The sequence below is a fragment of the Chelmon rostratus genome, chromosome 14, assembly GCF_017976325.1.
Source record: "Chelmon rostratus isolate fCheRos1 chromosome 14, fCheRos1.pri, whole genome shotgun sequence".
NCBI classification, from domain to species: Eukaryota; Metazoa; Chordata; class Actinopteri; order Chaetodontiformes; family Chaetodontidae; genus Chelmon; species Chelmon rostratus.
In genome coordinates, this window is record NC_055671.1 from 18,242,886 (window position 1) to 18,259,422 (window position 16,537).

General features: G+C 42.1%; 2 protein-coding genes across 3 annotated transcripts in view; one reads left to right on the forward strand and one right to left on the reverse strand.

The window, feature by feature from the left end:
* Window positions 1-2,682: 2,682 nt before the first annotated feature.
* On the reverse strand, window positions 2,683-6,910 carry irf1b (interferon regulatory factor 1b). 2 transcript variants are annotated; one of them, XM_041952276.1, is made up of 10 exons: window positions 6,788-6,910; window positions 5,998-6,090; window positions 5,641-5,740; window positions 5,368-5,535; window positions 5,144-5,184; window positions 4,801-4,930; window positions 4,379-4,495; window positions 4,209-4,237; window positions 3,905-4,019; window positions 2,683-3,449 (listed from the first exon to the last, which is right to left on the reverse strand). In XM_041952276.1, the coding sequence occupies exons 2-10, from the start codon at window positions 6,082-6,084 to the stop codon at window positions 3,331-3,333; spliced, it is 906 nt and encodes a 301-aa protein (XP_041808210.1). In that variant the 5' UTR covers window positions 6,085-6,090; window positions 6,788-6,910; the 3' UTR covers window positions 2,683-3,330. The 2 variants fall into 2 exon arrangements, with proteins under 2 accessions (XP_041808210.1, XP_041808211.1); XM_041952277.1 differs by lacking the exon at window positions 3,905-4,019.
* A 7,796-nt stretch (window positions 6,911-14,706) lies between these two features.
* The window catches only part of acsl6 (acyl-CoA synthetase long chain family member 6), a 38,588-nt gene continuing 36,757 nt past the window's right edge, over window positions 14,707-16,537 (forward strand). The window contains exon 1 of the mRNA XM_041951670.1: window positions 14,707-14,943. Coding sequence (XP_041807604.1) covers window positions 14,898-14,943 — 46 coding nt within the window. The 5' untranslated portion in view covers window positions 14,707-14,897. The remainder of the gene's footprint in view (window positions 14,944-16,537) is intronic.

The window sequence follows — 16,537 nt, forward strand, 5'->3', positions numbered from 1 at the left end:
AAATGTCATACTGGGTTAGATTATATTTACATTATAACCTTCATTTAATCAGGTAATATAACTGTGATCAAGATCTCCCTTGTAAGAGAGACCTGAGTACAGGGGAGGAAGATATGTATGGATGAAATGTTCACGTTTTAAAGTCCTTTGTGATTAAAAATTGCATACATGAAAGCTGAATCCCCAGTTGTGTGGTTTTCCCTCAAAAGGCTTCACTTGCCCCACATGACATGTCGTGATATACAGTGAAGCACATCTCCCAAGTCACACACGCAGCAATTAATCCAGCCAGTTTCTTGGAAAACGTTACCAGCTAGCATCACCGTTTATCATCGTATATTCATCTCTCAAGTGGATAAACAAGTTTACAGCCATCAGCAAACACCTGGACAAGCCTGAAAAGATCATCGTGATGAATGAAGAGAATCGAGTTCCTGTTCACAGTTTTCTGCTATCACTGAGATTTTAGCGAAGGGGAAAAGCATGCAGACGTTTTTATCATATCAATCAAAGTGCAGGTTTGATTCCCCACACCCTTTGCTTGATGCTATTTATCGTGATTTATACTGATTGTGAGTCATGCTAATACGCATGACTAAAGTATGTTTCACAATGACACTATTTTCTGTGTGTAGGGATTATAGAGAAGGAAAAACAATAGATGCAGTATGTTAATCAGGAACATTATTTATTGCAGTATCAGGCCAGGTGTAGAACAACTATTATTCTCATTTTATTTATTTATTTATTTCTGAGGATGACACACATTCATTAACATTTCTGTTAATGTGACAGTGCTAGCCAGCTGGCTAATTTTCAACTGCAAACGCCACAAAGACGGCAACAAAATAAGCATTCTCAAGCAAGTGAACAAGCTATGCAGAGCAGTGGGAAAAAGCAAAACAATAGTACAATAATGCAGCAGCAATATCCACTATTACATGTAGCCATGCAAGCTACCCAAAGTAACAAGACACAGCCAGACCATACTGATTAGAACGGTTTTTGACATGCAGAGCAGCCACAAGTAATAAAATATAAATAAAAATCAACAATCATAGTGTCGATCTTGATCAAATGTCAAAAATAATAATATAATTCAGCTAATATATAAGCATATATAAGCCATGCTGTATGGACGTAACTACAGAAGATCGTACCACGTTATTGATAAAGTGCAAGTAAACATGTCAAGCCGTGCAGAGCTGATCCTCTGGCAACAGGCAAACAACATGGGACAAGTTAGCAACAAGTTAGCCAGTGATGAAAACAATAATAATAAAATTAGCAATGTATTTTTTAGTATGTATTTTGTTTGAGATGGTGATGATTTTGATGATTTGAGACTTTGTGGCACAATTTCTTATTTCAGTTTGTGTTCCACACTTTCAGCTCTTCCAGAAAAGCATTAGTGGAAGTATGAAGGAGTTTCAAGTGGTGTGTTCTTGGTGTTTGCATGGACATAAATGCACCATCATCATCATATATCTGAACTTCATCCAATTGTTACTACTTTAGAGGATTGGAGGTGAGTACGGTTGACAGTATCAGATGCTTTCTTTAATTCTAAAAATATGGGACCAGCAACACCTCCATTGTCCCATTTTTAGCTTGATGTTCTCTGGGAAGAAGCGGAAATGAGCAGGAAATGAATGCCTTCCAGTCCAGTCGAAACATGTGTTTTGTGTTTTGAGTTTAGATTTAGAGACCTCCATCTGGGAGAGGACAGGTTGAGAGATATCAATGTGCTATGGATCAGGAGGTCCAGTTTGACTAATGTGAGCTGTTATTTTAGCAGAGTTGACACAGTTCCCACAGCCCCATTCATCGGGGACCTATTGTCTTTAGTCTCTAGTCTCCAGCTGCTCTGTAGTATTATTACGCTGCTTTCCTGCTAGCGGCTCTTAAAATTGTTCCAGACTTGTTTGTGATCTCTCTTATCTTCAACTATCAGACAAACAAAGATGTTTCCTTTAGTTACTCAGATGTCCTTCTTACCTTATGTCTTAGAGAGGTGAAAAAGTGTCTGTCAGTCAATAACGTAAGAAATGTTTGCAGGGCATGGTCAAGTAGGATGGATTTTTAGCGCACTTACTGGCTGTGAGGATTGAGCTGTGAGCAGGATGACAGATTTAGTGACACTCTCAAGTTTGTTGCTGAATACCAGCTCAGTTTTTGAAGTTTTAGATGAGGAAATTTGTTGTGTTTTTCGGTATTTGCAGCGTTTTCTAAATGTTACGTTCGTGTTGTCAAATTGCTGAACATTTTTCTTGTCTTAATTTGGTTGCATTTGTCAATCTGTATGTAAAGCATTCCCTAAACTGAGTATATAATTTTGCAATGGGTGGTCTGTACACTACAGTGAGAATAAATAAATCTGCAGCAACAGTGTGATGTTTACATATATTCATTCTAGGTCATTGTCAAGCAAGATCATCTGACTTTTTACCATAAGACCCTTAATATGTCTGGTCAGAGCAGGGGTCAGTTTACGTATCGGTGCTGCCAAGGAGGATTTTAGTTTAGAGCCACACTCTAGGACACTTTAGCAGGGCTTATCCTCGTCAGTATGAAGCAGAAAATCTGGTCAGCGTCATTGATTTCATTACAGCAGAGCAGTTGAAGTCATCCATCTCTGCTCACTAAAAAACTTTTGGCGTACATCAAAAAGAGTCCTATTCATTCACATTTGGATGTTTTATTTTATAAAATCACAGAAACAAAAACAACTATATACAAAAATTATGTACAATTCTGTTAAAGCAAACAAAATGATTTTGAAGTGAAACTTTCACCAGATGTTTGCCCAAATGTTGTATCCCTCAAACTAAAATTCACTCTTGCAGATAACAGGACAAAAAAGGTTTTTTTGTGATAATGATTTGATACTGTACATTAACAATCCTCTCAAATGTTGAGCAGACTGAATATGATCCTACTTGCATTTTGAGTTGGCTACCTTTAATGCATTCACGGCTGAGTATGTTCATGTACATAGACTGCCTGAGCAAAACAGATTTCTGTGCAACTGCACCTCGCTATCACGAAAACTGAGCACCGGAATGCCTTGAACCAGCCAAAAACATAGAGAATGAACAGCATGTGAGTTCCTCCAACACAGCAGTGCACTTCATAACTTGACAGAAAGCTTGAGGGAGATGAGGAGAGGTCTCTTGCTATGGAGCGTCAAACGCCGGCACCACGGGTGTGTGGTGTTTTAGCTTAAGGTGTTGACAACGCCCATCACGGAGTGGAAGGATGACGAAGATGAGGACGATGGGTGAGTCAACTGAGAAACGGGGTCAGGGATTTGTGGGCGGGAAGAGTCCTTTAGAAGTTGAAAGTGTCAAAGCAATGTCCCGTCCTGAATGGGTAATTGCTGCTGCAGAACTCGTCTATGCCGTTTGTGCAGCCCAAAGTTGTGTAATGTGGCATGTCGTCTAGTTCGTCTAGGAAAAAAGCAAACAAACGAAATCCAAGTTCAGATGGTGATGAAGAACATTTCAAAAAGTGACATTGTTAAAGGGGCAGTCCGCAGAGAGCTTTCTGTCAGCGGGGTTGTCTCAGACTGGGCTTCAGACTGAACTTGAACATTTTTAAAGACATTGACAATTACAAAGCAGAGAGGGTCTAACAAAACATGGTATTAAGTTGCATTATCGTAACTGTAGGATCTACTCTTTTTGCAGGTAGTCTCTTAACGGGGACTAAAAGTCAAGGCATCTCAGCCTGTGCTGAATCATGTCTCTTGTGAGTTAGCCAGCTTTATGAAATTGTGACGCTGTGTAGCTGCAGTACCCATTTAACACATTTTTTACACTTAAATTGAGAGTATAAGAGTATCTTCAGACATAATGTTGCAGATGAATTTAGAGACAGTTGTCCGTCAACCAGCAACATTTACCTGAGGAAGATTCACTCCACTGGCTGCTTGGAGTGGTGCATACTTCATTGCTCAGGAACCCACTGCCGTCTAAACTGCTCGTCCAGCTTAGGTCTGCCTCCAGTTGCTCGCAAATCTGAAAGAGCAATTCTGGACTGAGTATGGCTATAATATTTTGCACAACTGGAGTTTAAACTGTCACCAATCAATTTTATTGTTTGGGGCATTATTATAAAAGCCAAACAGGCAAAATAAGACAAACAAGGGTTTTCCTGTCAATGAAAAATGCATGCTGTTAAGAGCAGGAGCCAGACGCAATGCTTACCTTAATTATTTCTTCAGGAAAGTCGGAATCTGGAAGATCACAGGAATGAGAAAGGGAGAGAAGGGGGAGGCGGCATAAGTACAGCGCTATGATACTCAGTTTACTTATTACACATTAAGTTAATCAGAAACAATTTATTAGTAAGGACGGCACATGAGTTGTTGCCTTACCACTGTGGTCTGGTGAAACTTGAAATCTGTGGCAGTAGTTGTTGTGAATGCTCTCACTCCCGATTTCAACTGATGAACACCAGTCAGGAACTTCAGATTGAGTAAAAAATGATAAATCTGCAAAGATGGCACACAAGAGCATGAAATAAACTTGGTGCTCCAGCCTTTAGTGGCAAATCCAAGGCAGCCTCCACTGCACCCTGTAGACTGACATTTAGTTTTAGCTCCTTAAACGTGCAGAGCCACAGGATAAAGCATTTTCAAAATGCTGCACCGTATCACCAAGTAAAATACCTATGTACATTGTACGTTTGAGGAATTAAGCGATTCTGATTCCCTGTTTATATATTTATCAGTTCTGACTGAAAGGAAAATACAGTGTCGTCAAGTTTATTCTTCAACTAAACACATTTTTTCCTCACCTGGCTGCTCTGTGTTCACTGTGCTGTCGACTGTGTTCTCCTGAGTGGAAAAAGTGTCTTCCGACTGATCCATGGGGGACTGAGTATCACTGTAGTCTTCCACGTCTTCCTCCACCTTGACAACTGAGCTCTGCAGAGGCAGATATGAAGTCACATTCGGTGAGATTCAGGAAACTGGAGTTAAAAAAAGCAAAGACATCTGCAGCTGTCTGTCTAGCAACTGCACCGATGTTATTAAAAGGATCTGGGTCAGTGTGACAGATTTTTGATGGGCTTCTGACTTTGGGTTGTCACTTAATTCAACTTAAAAATGGAGCGGTCAAAAGAAATCTACAGTATTCACCTTCTTCCTTGGCTTTGTTTCCTTGGCTTTGCTTCGTTTATCTGTGCAGATGAAAGAACAACATTTAGGTCACTTTAACATCTTAAACAGCTCGTTGTGTGATCACAGAACAAACTGAGTAATGGAAACAGAGAAAAGATCAGCAGCCGGAAGATGCTGCACACCAGCGCTAATTCTTTCTCTCTTTTTTTAAATGCTTGCTCACTTCCTGTCAGTTGTCTCACCTCTAGATTTTAGGGTGGCGGGCAACATCCTGAAGACACGCATGGCTTGGTGGCCTTTGTTGATGCTCTTGTCTTTCACCTCCTTGATGTCAGGCAGTGAGTTCATTGCACAGCGGAAGTTGGCTTTCCACGTCTTTGGGTCGCAGGTCTGCCCCTCCGCGTATTTCCCTGCAGAAAACACCTTGTTTAGTTTCACACCTCTACTCCTGGAAAACAGAGGAACTTTCTACATTCTAACTTGCTAAGTTTGCATGATTATTCAGGCGTGCTCACCTGTGTGGATGGCCCACTCCTTGAACAGACATGCGTCCTTGTCCAGCTCCCAGCCGTGCCGAGCTGCATGCTTCCAGGGAATTGTGAACATTGTCTTATCCTGTAAAATACAAAAGGAAATACTGAGTTGGAAAGAGGCTGGCTGCACATTCAACAGAGAATAATTACAAATACGACCATATATATATTTTTTAATATTGCAAGGAGCTGCCACTCAAATTGAGCGTCTAACTTGTTCAATACTTTTTTGAAAATGTCTATTTCAGGACTAATTTCAATATGCTGATAAAACTTTTTCAGTAAATAGCTTTGACATGAATTAGTCCAAATTGCTGCAACATGAAGTAAGCCTCTCACCTTGTCCACCCAATTCAGACCCGAGATGGAGTTTGACTCGATCATCTTCTCCAGCCATGGCCTCATCCTCATCCTCGATACCGGCATGTTTGCCTGACAGGAGAGGAAAGGAGTGCAAAGTCTTTAGATAAACGTGGAATGCTGTTTTGTGATATACAGTAGTGAGAGCAAATGAACTCCCGCATGTGCCTCATCTTAGATTTACTGCTCCCTGCTGGCCGCGCAGGCAGGAGGGTGAGAGGAGTTCACGGCGGGGGCAGGCTTGCGAATAGGGGGGGCGTTTACGCGTAGGATTGAGCGTTGCTTATGAAGGTCACAGTAGACCAAAAATCATTTCCTGGCCTGCTTTTTATGACGTTAACATCAGTTCGAAGTGTTTGAAATGCACATGAACTAATTTTGGCAGTCTCAAAGTCTTCGCGCAACTTGAATTTATCCGTGCGGTGCGCATTTGGAGACGTGCGCCTGAAGACCCTCTGTGCGCGGGGAGAGCACACGCCTCCTCCTCCTCCTCTTCCTCTGCATGCATACGATTCACATTGAGTCGCTTAATTCCAAGTTGAATCGATGTGTCGACAAATACTGCACGCAAGGTGTGCAAGATTTCCACAAACTTTACCATCCAAAACGTCGAAAGCATTACAATGTTCGAGGCTACTAACTTTATCGTCCTCTATATTTAATCACGATTTACCGGATTTATTCTCAAAAGCAACCCTCGGCAATAAAAATATTAAAATATGAGGCAATCCATATCAGTAGAAGTGATAAATAATATCAAATCACTTACAGACTTCGCTTGTTTTATGATCCGTAAGAGGAAAATTCACAAGAATAGTCCGAGTGGTTTGAGTTTGTTGCAGAGAAGCTTCTCCTCGTCTCTCTGTTGTACACTCCGAGACTTGATCACAAGTTGAACTGGCAGCTCAGTTCACCCGACGCTCATTTATATTGAGAAGTGGGTTTTCCCCGGTTTGGCAACCAGGCACGGGTCCGCTGTAAAAAATATCCATCCGCGAAAACTAAATGAGGATGGCGAAAGTTCAGTTTTACTCCTAGCAGTCGAAACATTTTCCAAAATAATGACGAATTAACATGTTTTTTGTCATTGCAAGTTCATGTAAATCCTGTTTTTATTTGTTTTGTTTTTTTTTTCAAAAATGAAGTGTGCATGTCGCGAATAGAGGCAAAAAAGGGGTCAACACCAAAATATATTTTTTTCAAATCAGGAAAATAACTAATCTTCACCTGAAGTGCCTGAAGTGACTTGACTGTAAACAACTGATCTCATATCTTTATATTTGCAGATTATTGACTAATTTCTTCATTTTAAATGCGATTTATAGAAGCTACTGGACCAAATGTAAAAATCAAGATCGGGTAAGGTGGATTTTTTACAGTGTGAGTTGGCGCATGCGCCGCTGCTCCCTTTTTCGGCAGAAGACCTGTTTCCGAGAAATCACGCTGCTAAATGCAAGGAGGAAGTTAATAACAACACGGCTGGATTGCAACGGGTTCATGCACGTATGCAGGACCCTCAAACCTGAGGGAGGTGACTCGTCTGTCACCCTTATGTATTTGTGTGTGTGTCTGTGTGTGTGTGTGTGTGCATGTAATATTCAGCAGACAGTTATGCATTCAGCTGCCCTGTTTAGCAAACTGTAAAATATCTGAAGGTATTGATACACAATGCAAATTTTATCTCATTGTGGTATTTACACGAAGAAGAATTCAATTCTGAAGCATGACAGCCATTCATAATCATTAGATTAATAATGGGGCCTATCCTTTATATTATATATCAATTATTATATTGTTTAATGTGCAATACATAGTTGGAACTATAGTAATGTTAGTAATAATTACAATTTGAATTAGAAGGCTAGTCCTAGTGATAGAATATGGAATGTATGTAAGGAGATTGTGCTCCTTATTTAAATAAGAACATGCATATAGATTGTGATAATAAACATAATAATAGGCATAATTCCTATTAAAGCACTTACACACGCACGCGCGCGAGTTGTACGCCCTTTCATCCACCAGATACCAAAGTTGACCACATAGCCCGTCATAAACATCTGCATGGGATCAGCCCATTAGAATAAACAGCACCTCAGCAGAGAAGTCGAGCGTTTACAAGAAATGGTGCAGTAATTTCAGTCGCCAGCAGAGGCGGTGTCGCACAGGCTTCCTCGTGGCCTGCCTGCGCGTGAACTACACGGCGCGGTGCTCTGTGACGATGATGACACAGCGGGAACAGCAGCAGATGTGGACCTCGCGGAAGCCGCAGCAGCTGTGTGCGCTCAGAAGGACAGATTGTACATAGTTTTCTTTTTACACACTTCATTTGTATCTGCGGCAGTAAATCAAGAAGTGAAGCAATGCGTGCATGAAACTTGTGAATGAATGAAAATGACAGGATATGAACTACATTGAAATGTTGTATCTTATTACATCTTCTGAACTCTATGCAGCGGCTAATAAATCGTGCAGCTCATGATGTGTAACAGCATGGGGGGCACACATAGCTCGCTGCCTTCTTGAAGTTCTGGGAAACCCCACGCCACTGTTGTCGCAGCTACCGTTGGCTGTCCATCTAGGGACTTCCCGTATGGTGAGTTTACGCGCTCGCGCCATCTGGGTGCGTGTGATGTGAAGCCGTAGCGCGCGCGCGCGCGCGCCCGCTCTACTGCAAGGGAACGGCAGGGAGTTTTCCTGCGGAGTTTTCACCGGCAGTCAGGCTGTGGGATTTCCCAAGCAAGACAGAAACTTGGATTTGTAGGGGAAATCATCCCGATTTTCCGACCTATTGTTGAGTCGTTTGAACACGCGAGGCTTTGAAACAAACTCCCTGTTTGTGAATGACGGCTGTGCGGAGGGTGAAGGGAATTATAGGAATTCACAGCGTCTGAAGCAAAACAAGTGCAACTGTGTAGGGTTTATTCTCACACTGTTTTGTTGTGTTTTCAGCACAGGATTACCACAGATTAAGTCATTTAAAAGGGCCCCATGTTTTTGAGTCTTAGCTCAGTTGTGGTTCCCAACCTGCAGTTGGGGACCCCACAAATTGTTTGCAAGAGAGATCTGAGGGGTCTCAAGATGATTATAGGATTGGAGAGAACATATTTCCTTCATGCACAGTTGCCTTCATTTTTTTTCTGCCGTTAAACAGACCTTATAGACCTTTAAATTACTGAATCATTATCAAAACTCATGTCAGTCTCCAGTGAAACATTTAGATCTGCAAAAAATCATCTCATGGAAACCTATAACTTCATTAAATGACATCAGCCTACTCACTATTTCCAAAGCTGGGCCTGAATCTGTTTTTATTTACAACCTAATCCTGTTTTCACACCCACCACAGAGATAAATTTACTTTTAGTTTACTGCACCCTGTGCATACAGTGATGGTAATTCTGATTATTTAGGCCACCTGCAAGGATAAGACAGTAATTTGAGGCTTTGGGATGAGGCAAGCAGCTTGAGCATTCAATCTCCCCCTGGACCATCTGCTTTGACAGCTCACTGACACCGGATCAAGTCAAAGCCCTCGTTAGTTAGCCTACAATTGCACTGCGACCTGATACAGAGTAGGAAGGAGGGGGAGTGGGAGGGCATAAACAGCAGGGTCTACCTTTTCAGATAACATATTTTACCCCACTCGATCTGAATTTTAGGGGAATTTAGTCTTGTTCTTGAGGCAATGTGCTGACTCACATTCATGTTGCATATTGGCTTCTCAGGATTTGTAACACAGAGGTTTGAGTGTGTCTGAATCCTGGCTGCAGGCCTTGTCCCCCCCTTCTTTTGTTGCATTTGTTTAATTCAAACCCCACAGGTAATTTTGTTTTTTGTTGAACTGTCCTTGCATGTCTTTCCTGCCTCAGTGTTTGTTTTCCTCTCTTTCTTTTCTCACACAAGCACTCACCTGCCAAAGCTCCTGCCCACTCATTTCAAAGTCATCCTGAAAAAAACTGTGTAATTTGCTTCTAATTAAAAGCTCTGCACTTATTTATAACTTCTTTATCTTATGATATTAGATCAAATTAATTTGAAGTGTACTAATTGAGCACTATTTCTGTTTTCCCTATAATTAGTAACAAATATGTGTAAGCATGAGTGAGACATGAGTAAACATGTAAACATCCTTCTGGCCAATTAGAAGCAAATTACATCATCACTGCAGGTTTCACCCAAATCAGCCTGCTGGTGCAGTTTGTCTCAAGCGCTTTGGAAGTTTAGCACCCCCTTTAGGCCAGTATGTGTACTGCTTGTAAATGCCTTAGCACAGTGACACCGTGCACCATCCCTTGGAAGTTCAACAAGAGGAGACTAGTTTTGTCTGAGATGTTCCAGTTCAATTGTAACGTTGTTTTCTAATAAAGGTTACCATTAGCAGTGGTGAAAGTAAAAGTACCATAAAGACAATGTAAAAATACTCCATCACGAGTCAAAGTTTTGCATAAAAGTCTCGTGCAAGTAAAAATACTGAAGTTTTATACGCTACATTTACTGTTGCTTTTGAAGTCAAAGCACTAATTCTGATATGAGAAAATGGCACCATGAATGCTGATGCAATAATGAGTAAGCAGCATTTTACTAGCTGTAAATGTAAATTTCAGGGTATATAAGATGACTAATAGGTCAGGAACAAATCACTCTCAGGTGGAACTGAATGTGACCAGGAGCCTCAGCTATGTTCTGCATTTTAGCGAGAGGTCACGAAAAGGATGGGAACCGCAAGTTTAATCTGTATCAGCATTTTATATTTAATAAGGTCTGCAAATGTTTCCTAGGTCACATTTTAATTGTTGTGGATTGTGGCGCAGTTGAAGGGTGAAGACGCAAATGGAAACACACCTAAAGTGTATGTGCGTCAAAATTGTTCTTCAGTACAGTAACTGAGTAAATGTACTTAGTTACACCAATGTTAATAAGATGTTTAGCCACCTAAGAAGAAAGGGAGCTCAAGGTTTTTTGAGCACGCTAACTGGAAATATAAGCACTTAAGAGGTGCGTTCATGAATTCTGTGCAAACCTTGCGTGTTTTCATCAGCTCATATAGACAGTGGAAGCTTCTTAAAAGTTACTGACTGAAGTTTCTGATGCGCACATGAAGCCTGGGAGTCTGGGAAAGGCTGTGATGTAAGAGGTAACAGTGCTGGTTCTCGTTTCTTGTCACCGCAGTTTGCTTTTTAATGCTGCTCTCAGCCCACAAGGTCATTTTGTTTGTTCTTCAGGGGGGGGTTTTTGTGAACATTTGAACATGTGTGCATGTACGTTGTTTCGTGACAGGTTAAACCCAAACTAAACCAAATTAGGTGGACGAGGAGGCAGGAAAAGTGATTAAAGAATCATTTAAGATTTGAAGAAGAGGTGGGAAAGCGTCGACCTCCCAGCCAGCTCCGGCCATGTCCTCCACCAGTTTTTATCTCCCCGCTTTCACTGTTTGGCATTTTACACACCACCAGTGCCCCCTTCTGCTTCAACTCCGTGCAACTTCTGTCACTCTGAAATATGTTGCTTACTCCTGGAATAAAATACAGGCTGCTCATCGAATTGTGTGCACTAGCTCTGAATTAAACTAAGCTCACACTGTGTAAAAGTCACATTTGATTGGTGCATGAAAAGGAAGTAAGTTGATTCACTGAGTATAAGGTTACTAATTAAACCCCATGTTGAAGCAGGAACAAGGACAACAGTAAAATATGTTCAGAGGGTCACTGGGTTAAAGTGATGTCATGCGTCTGATGGCTGGTTCTTATCTTTAGTGCTGTAAAACATTGTTGAAACATATGGCAGGATAAGGACACCAGAGGCAAACATGCTGTTGTCTTGCAGATGGAAGTGCAGTCTGTTAATTTACACTCATTTTATAGCCATGTCATCGTCTTTCAGTCTTAATCTCATGCAAGCAACAAGCCTTTATTTAATGCAGGTTATGCTTGGTGCTTTTAAGCTGTGTTGCAGTGGTAAAGTCAGTCTGTCTGTCCCCCACTTTGGTCCAGACTTAAATACCTCAACAACTGTTTGATGGATTGACAAGAAAGTTTGTAAGAAATTCAAGGCACCTGCAGGATGAACTCTAACAAATGTAGTGATCCTCTGATTTCCATCTAGCGCCATCATCAGGTCAACATTTCAGTTTGTCCAGTACTTTGGTTTTAATGACATTCCCTCCAGCTGCTTTGTGCTCAGCGCTTATCATCAAATTGTAGCATGCTAATGTGCTAAAGGTAAACATCACCTCTGCTTAGGTGCAGCATGTTAGCATTGTCAATGTGAGCATGTTAGAACGCAGGTTAGCCTTTAGCTCCAAGCACCACTGTGCCTGAATACAGCCTCACAGAGCCGCTAGCTGCTGGAAACTCTTCTCAAAACTTTTCAAAACACTAGTTTATACATTCAAAAACATGCACATTAATCAATGCAAAACCATGGAAATGTATTCTACTTGCTCATAAAGTACATATTTTTCTGGACAAGGACTAAACTGTGCTTTATGTAAGAAAATGACAGTTTGACCTTGAAAGATAACAAATCCCAAATTTATTACCATTCTATCAGAAAAGGGAAATGGAAAGTTAATTAGTTATTTTTCCCTTTTTGACCTCTGACCTTCACCCCGACCTCTCAAATCTGTGATAATATGATCACATTTAAGAATTTGACAGTGTTTGAGCAAGGTTTTTTTTTTTAACTCAGTAGATTTGTTTTTCCTCTTGTGTGTACTTTGATCACGTTGCAAAATAAATAAGCTAAGCAATCGGTGCTTTCACCCAAACTGCACTCATTCTCCTGGTGTTGCTGCTGGCAGGTCAAAGGTAACAAACTACGCTGGCAGCTTACAATGTGATTAATTCCCATCTTTTTACATCTGTTTGACCATTTTTCCCCATCACTAAACAGCTTGACTGCCTCAGTAATGGATCATCCTTTGGCTCTGTCTTGTGTGGGGTTTTTTGTTGTTGTTGTTGTTGCAGTGGGATCCGAGAAGAAAAAGACGAAGATCAGGAAGGTGGTGGATGGCACTGCTGCGAGTGACAGATTAGAGGTGCTGACAAGTGAGCCATTTAATAAGGTCAGTCAAATGACGGCGGCACAACAAGGCAGTAAACACATACTGGAGACACTTGTAAGATAAGAAAACTCACAGGCTGAGTCAGTGAACTGATAGCTAGGGCAAATATTATATAGATATGATTTATTACAGGCTTGGGGTATTGAGATATCTGCCTGCAGCTGCATGCAACATGGAATATGAGATCATAAAGGGGCCACACACCAAATTCTTTTTAATTGACTTCATCAGCCCCTGCAGACAGAAGGGTCAATTAACAGCCAGAGCAGCCCGTCGAGTCCAAAATCACCTGGATAACACTTCATAATAAGGGTACAAATCATGTACGTAAGCAGTGCTTAACTAATGCATGATGATGATTTAATGCATGATTTAATTCAGGATGTATCATGAATGCTTGTTGCTCACTGTTAACAAACTGATCAGGACACATTAACTTCATGGGATTAGTTCACACAGTTGGGTAAAGTTCATTCACAGTTATTTCATACATTAATTGACATGTAATCAAGTTGGCTGGATTTCAGTTGCATGAAAGTGCATGTATGTTTATTATGTACATGTTTGCATCTGATGACTAGTTTGCTTTTTAATAAGTCTGTTTCTGAAAATAGTTCTGTTTTCAGGGAGGCTGGGTCTGAAATAAAGCAACTTATGCAACTCGTATCCATCTTATCAATTGATGCATAAAGTAACTGTGAATTCCTTAAATCTATGACGTGTGAACTGATCGCATGAAGCCGCGGTGATCATTTGTTAACAGTGAGCAACGATACACCCTGCATTGATCCACGCATTAACGCACCATGAGCCATGCATTAATTAACTAGTTATTCATGTATATGATTTGCACCCTTATTATAAAGTGTTGCCATCATTCCATTGTCATTCACATGCGGTTCTGAGGGTGCTTGAGGTAAAACCGCTAACACTGAAGCGCCAGTGAGCCACTCAGTGATCCCCAGATGCGCGAATGAGCAGAATAAAAGGCGATGATTTGAGTTTCGAGTAATTCTGCTGTGTTCTGTCTCATGCATGCTGCCACTCACTCGGTGCATCTGTCACTTTGTCTTTCTCAAGGTTACTTTAGTTCACTGGGAGTGTCTTGTTGTACCACGTGATCCCGATGCGAAGTTACTCTGTGTCAAAGCCGTGCTCAGCTGCAGGGACGGTTTTTTTAGGCTGCATGGTGTGATGTGCCACGAACTAAAAATAACGCAGCTTCCTTTTAAATAATAATAATAATAAAACATTCTAAAACACATGCAAAAATATCCACATTTGCTCATTTTCGACGATTAAAAAAAAAAGAATTTAAATGCCTGAATTCATAGCATGGCTTTTAGGAACAACTTCACCGCATTTCATGCTGATTTTACAATGAAAATGAGAATTAAAGGAAGACTCGGCTAATCCGTTTGCACCCAGAATAGACATTTCATCCCCGGTAACCTTGGCGTCGATCGCATCTTCCGTCCGACCTACAAACCCTTTAATTTCAGCAGGGGTGTCTGCCATTGCGCAGCAGCCAACTGGGTGAAGGTGGAAAATAGGCTACAGCAGCAGGAAGGATGCTTCAATAGGCCGTTGGGGTCCGTTTCCTCAATCGACACGCTGCGCTCCACTGTGAAACCTGCTGGACATCGCCATCCCCCTGCCCAGCTCCCCCACTGTGGTCTGTCTCAGATATATTGTCCCCCCCACCCCCTCGCCCTCCCCTCCTTAATCTCCCAGATTGTCGGCGACTTGCTGCAGTCGATGCTGCAGTTTTGAGCCGCTCCTGCACCGGGACCGCTGACTCAATGAGAAAGAGATGCTCGCATTCGTTTTGGTGTCTGGGTCGCTCTGGATTATATTAGGTGAGTTTTTGAATATCCGTTGGTGTTTTTAACTCATTTTGCTGATTTTAGCACCGCAGGGCCGTGGCTGTATAGGCGCAGCACCTGTCTTCGCGGTGGCACAGGCGCATTGTGTCTCTCACTGCCGGCGTTTTTGCTCATTGCCGGCATTTCTGATGTTTTACACAATCTCTTTCTTTCGAGTGTTTAATCATAACTGCTCTGTTGGCTGCAGCCGGCGCTTTACCTGCATGGCAATGACGCCGGTGACATTTTCATTTTTTTTCTCAGACAACACGTGCAGGAAGCCAACCTCAGCGCAAACGCGCAAACATCTCAGTTTATCACCCCGACTGCTGCCAGAAAGCTCGAATTTCTGCTCCAGCACTTGTTAGAGAAACATCGAGGGGTGCTTCCAGGTTGCCTTAACCTTTAATCAGGTGCAGCAGGGTGGACAGGCTGCCATGCGGCTGAATGCATGTGGCTAATTCTGCGCGTCAGTGACTTCATTTTCCGCGTCAAAGTGTGTGTTTTACGTTGAAGCGAACGCTTATTGAAAGGAGTGCTCTTGGTATGATGAAAGCGGGATAAAACGTGTGCGTTTGAGGCCGGCCAGCTGCTAAGGTCGTGTGACATTGTGCGTAGAAACCGGACACACGTCATTGAAAAGGGGAAAAAACGATTACGAACAGCCTGTCTTTCACGACCTCCTGTTGCAGCTCGTGCTTTTACCCAAACGAGGCTGCGCAAACATCCGTCATTATTTCATTTCAAATAAAGCGTGTCAGTTTGCCAGGAAGCCGGCTGTGAAGCATTTTGTCTGTGATGTCCTCCGCCATGTCTCGGTGATGGAGGGAGGGAGGATGAGGAGGATGAGGACGCATGACGCGCTTCCAGTGGCCGCAGCTGATTGGATGGAGCTGTCCAGGAGAGAGGGGTGCTGAAATCCTACCGGCAAACTGGAGAGCACAGCGTGCACTCTGTACCGGCGCCACCCCCACCCCGGTTCACAGAGCGGGTCGTGTGGGGGCATCGACATGGTTCAGAGGCACGGTCGTTGACCTCTGATCGTCTTTACATATGCGCGAGAAGATATAATCCCATTCAAACCGTGTTTGACAATAGTGTTGCAGACCAGATTAGAGGCGTTCTGCGGCAGAAAAGCGGAGGGGTTTGCTCTTTGCGCAACGTGTCATGAATGAACACCATAAACGTTCAGGCTCGTGGTGGTAGATTACATGCAGGGCTTAGTTTTAATGGTAAATCCGTCTGAGTGTATTTGTTTATTCCTCCACCAAAGAGTATAGGTGCAGCAGCTGCGCTGCGTGGTTGCTAAGTGACGAACAACCAGTAACGGTTGGGGTTTTGGTTGGCGCATTAATATTAAAATCTTCTCTTACAGGACTGCAGGTGTATGTTTATTAAGTGGCGGAGCCCATCAGAATCCAGGCCCAAAATTGTCTGAAACACGCTGAAAGAAAAGACACGGCCGTGGAGCTAAAAAAAAAAAAAAAAAAAAAGGCCTCTGTCATCACATCCCAACACCCTGCTGCTCCTCAAAATAAATAATTCATTTTAATCAACATCTAGCGGAGCCCTACACAGCATGTAAACC

Coding starts and splice junctions, on each gene's coding strand:
- irf1b (XM_041952276.1), bottom strand. CDS start 6,084: ATGCCGGTATCGAGGATGAGGATGAGGCCATGGCTGGAGAAGATGATC. Junction 5,536..5,640: donor GGAGTGGGCCATCCACACAG/GTGAGCACGCCT, acceptor TGTTTTCTGCAG/GGAAATACGCGGAGGGGCAG. Junction 4,496..4,800: donor AGTGAACACAGAGCAGCCAG/GTGAGGAAAAAA, acceptor CCATCTTTGCAG/ATTTATCATTTTTTACTCAA.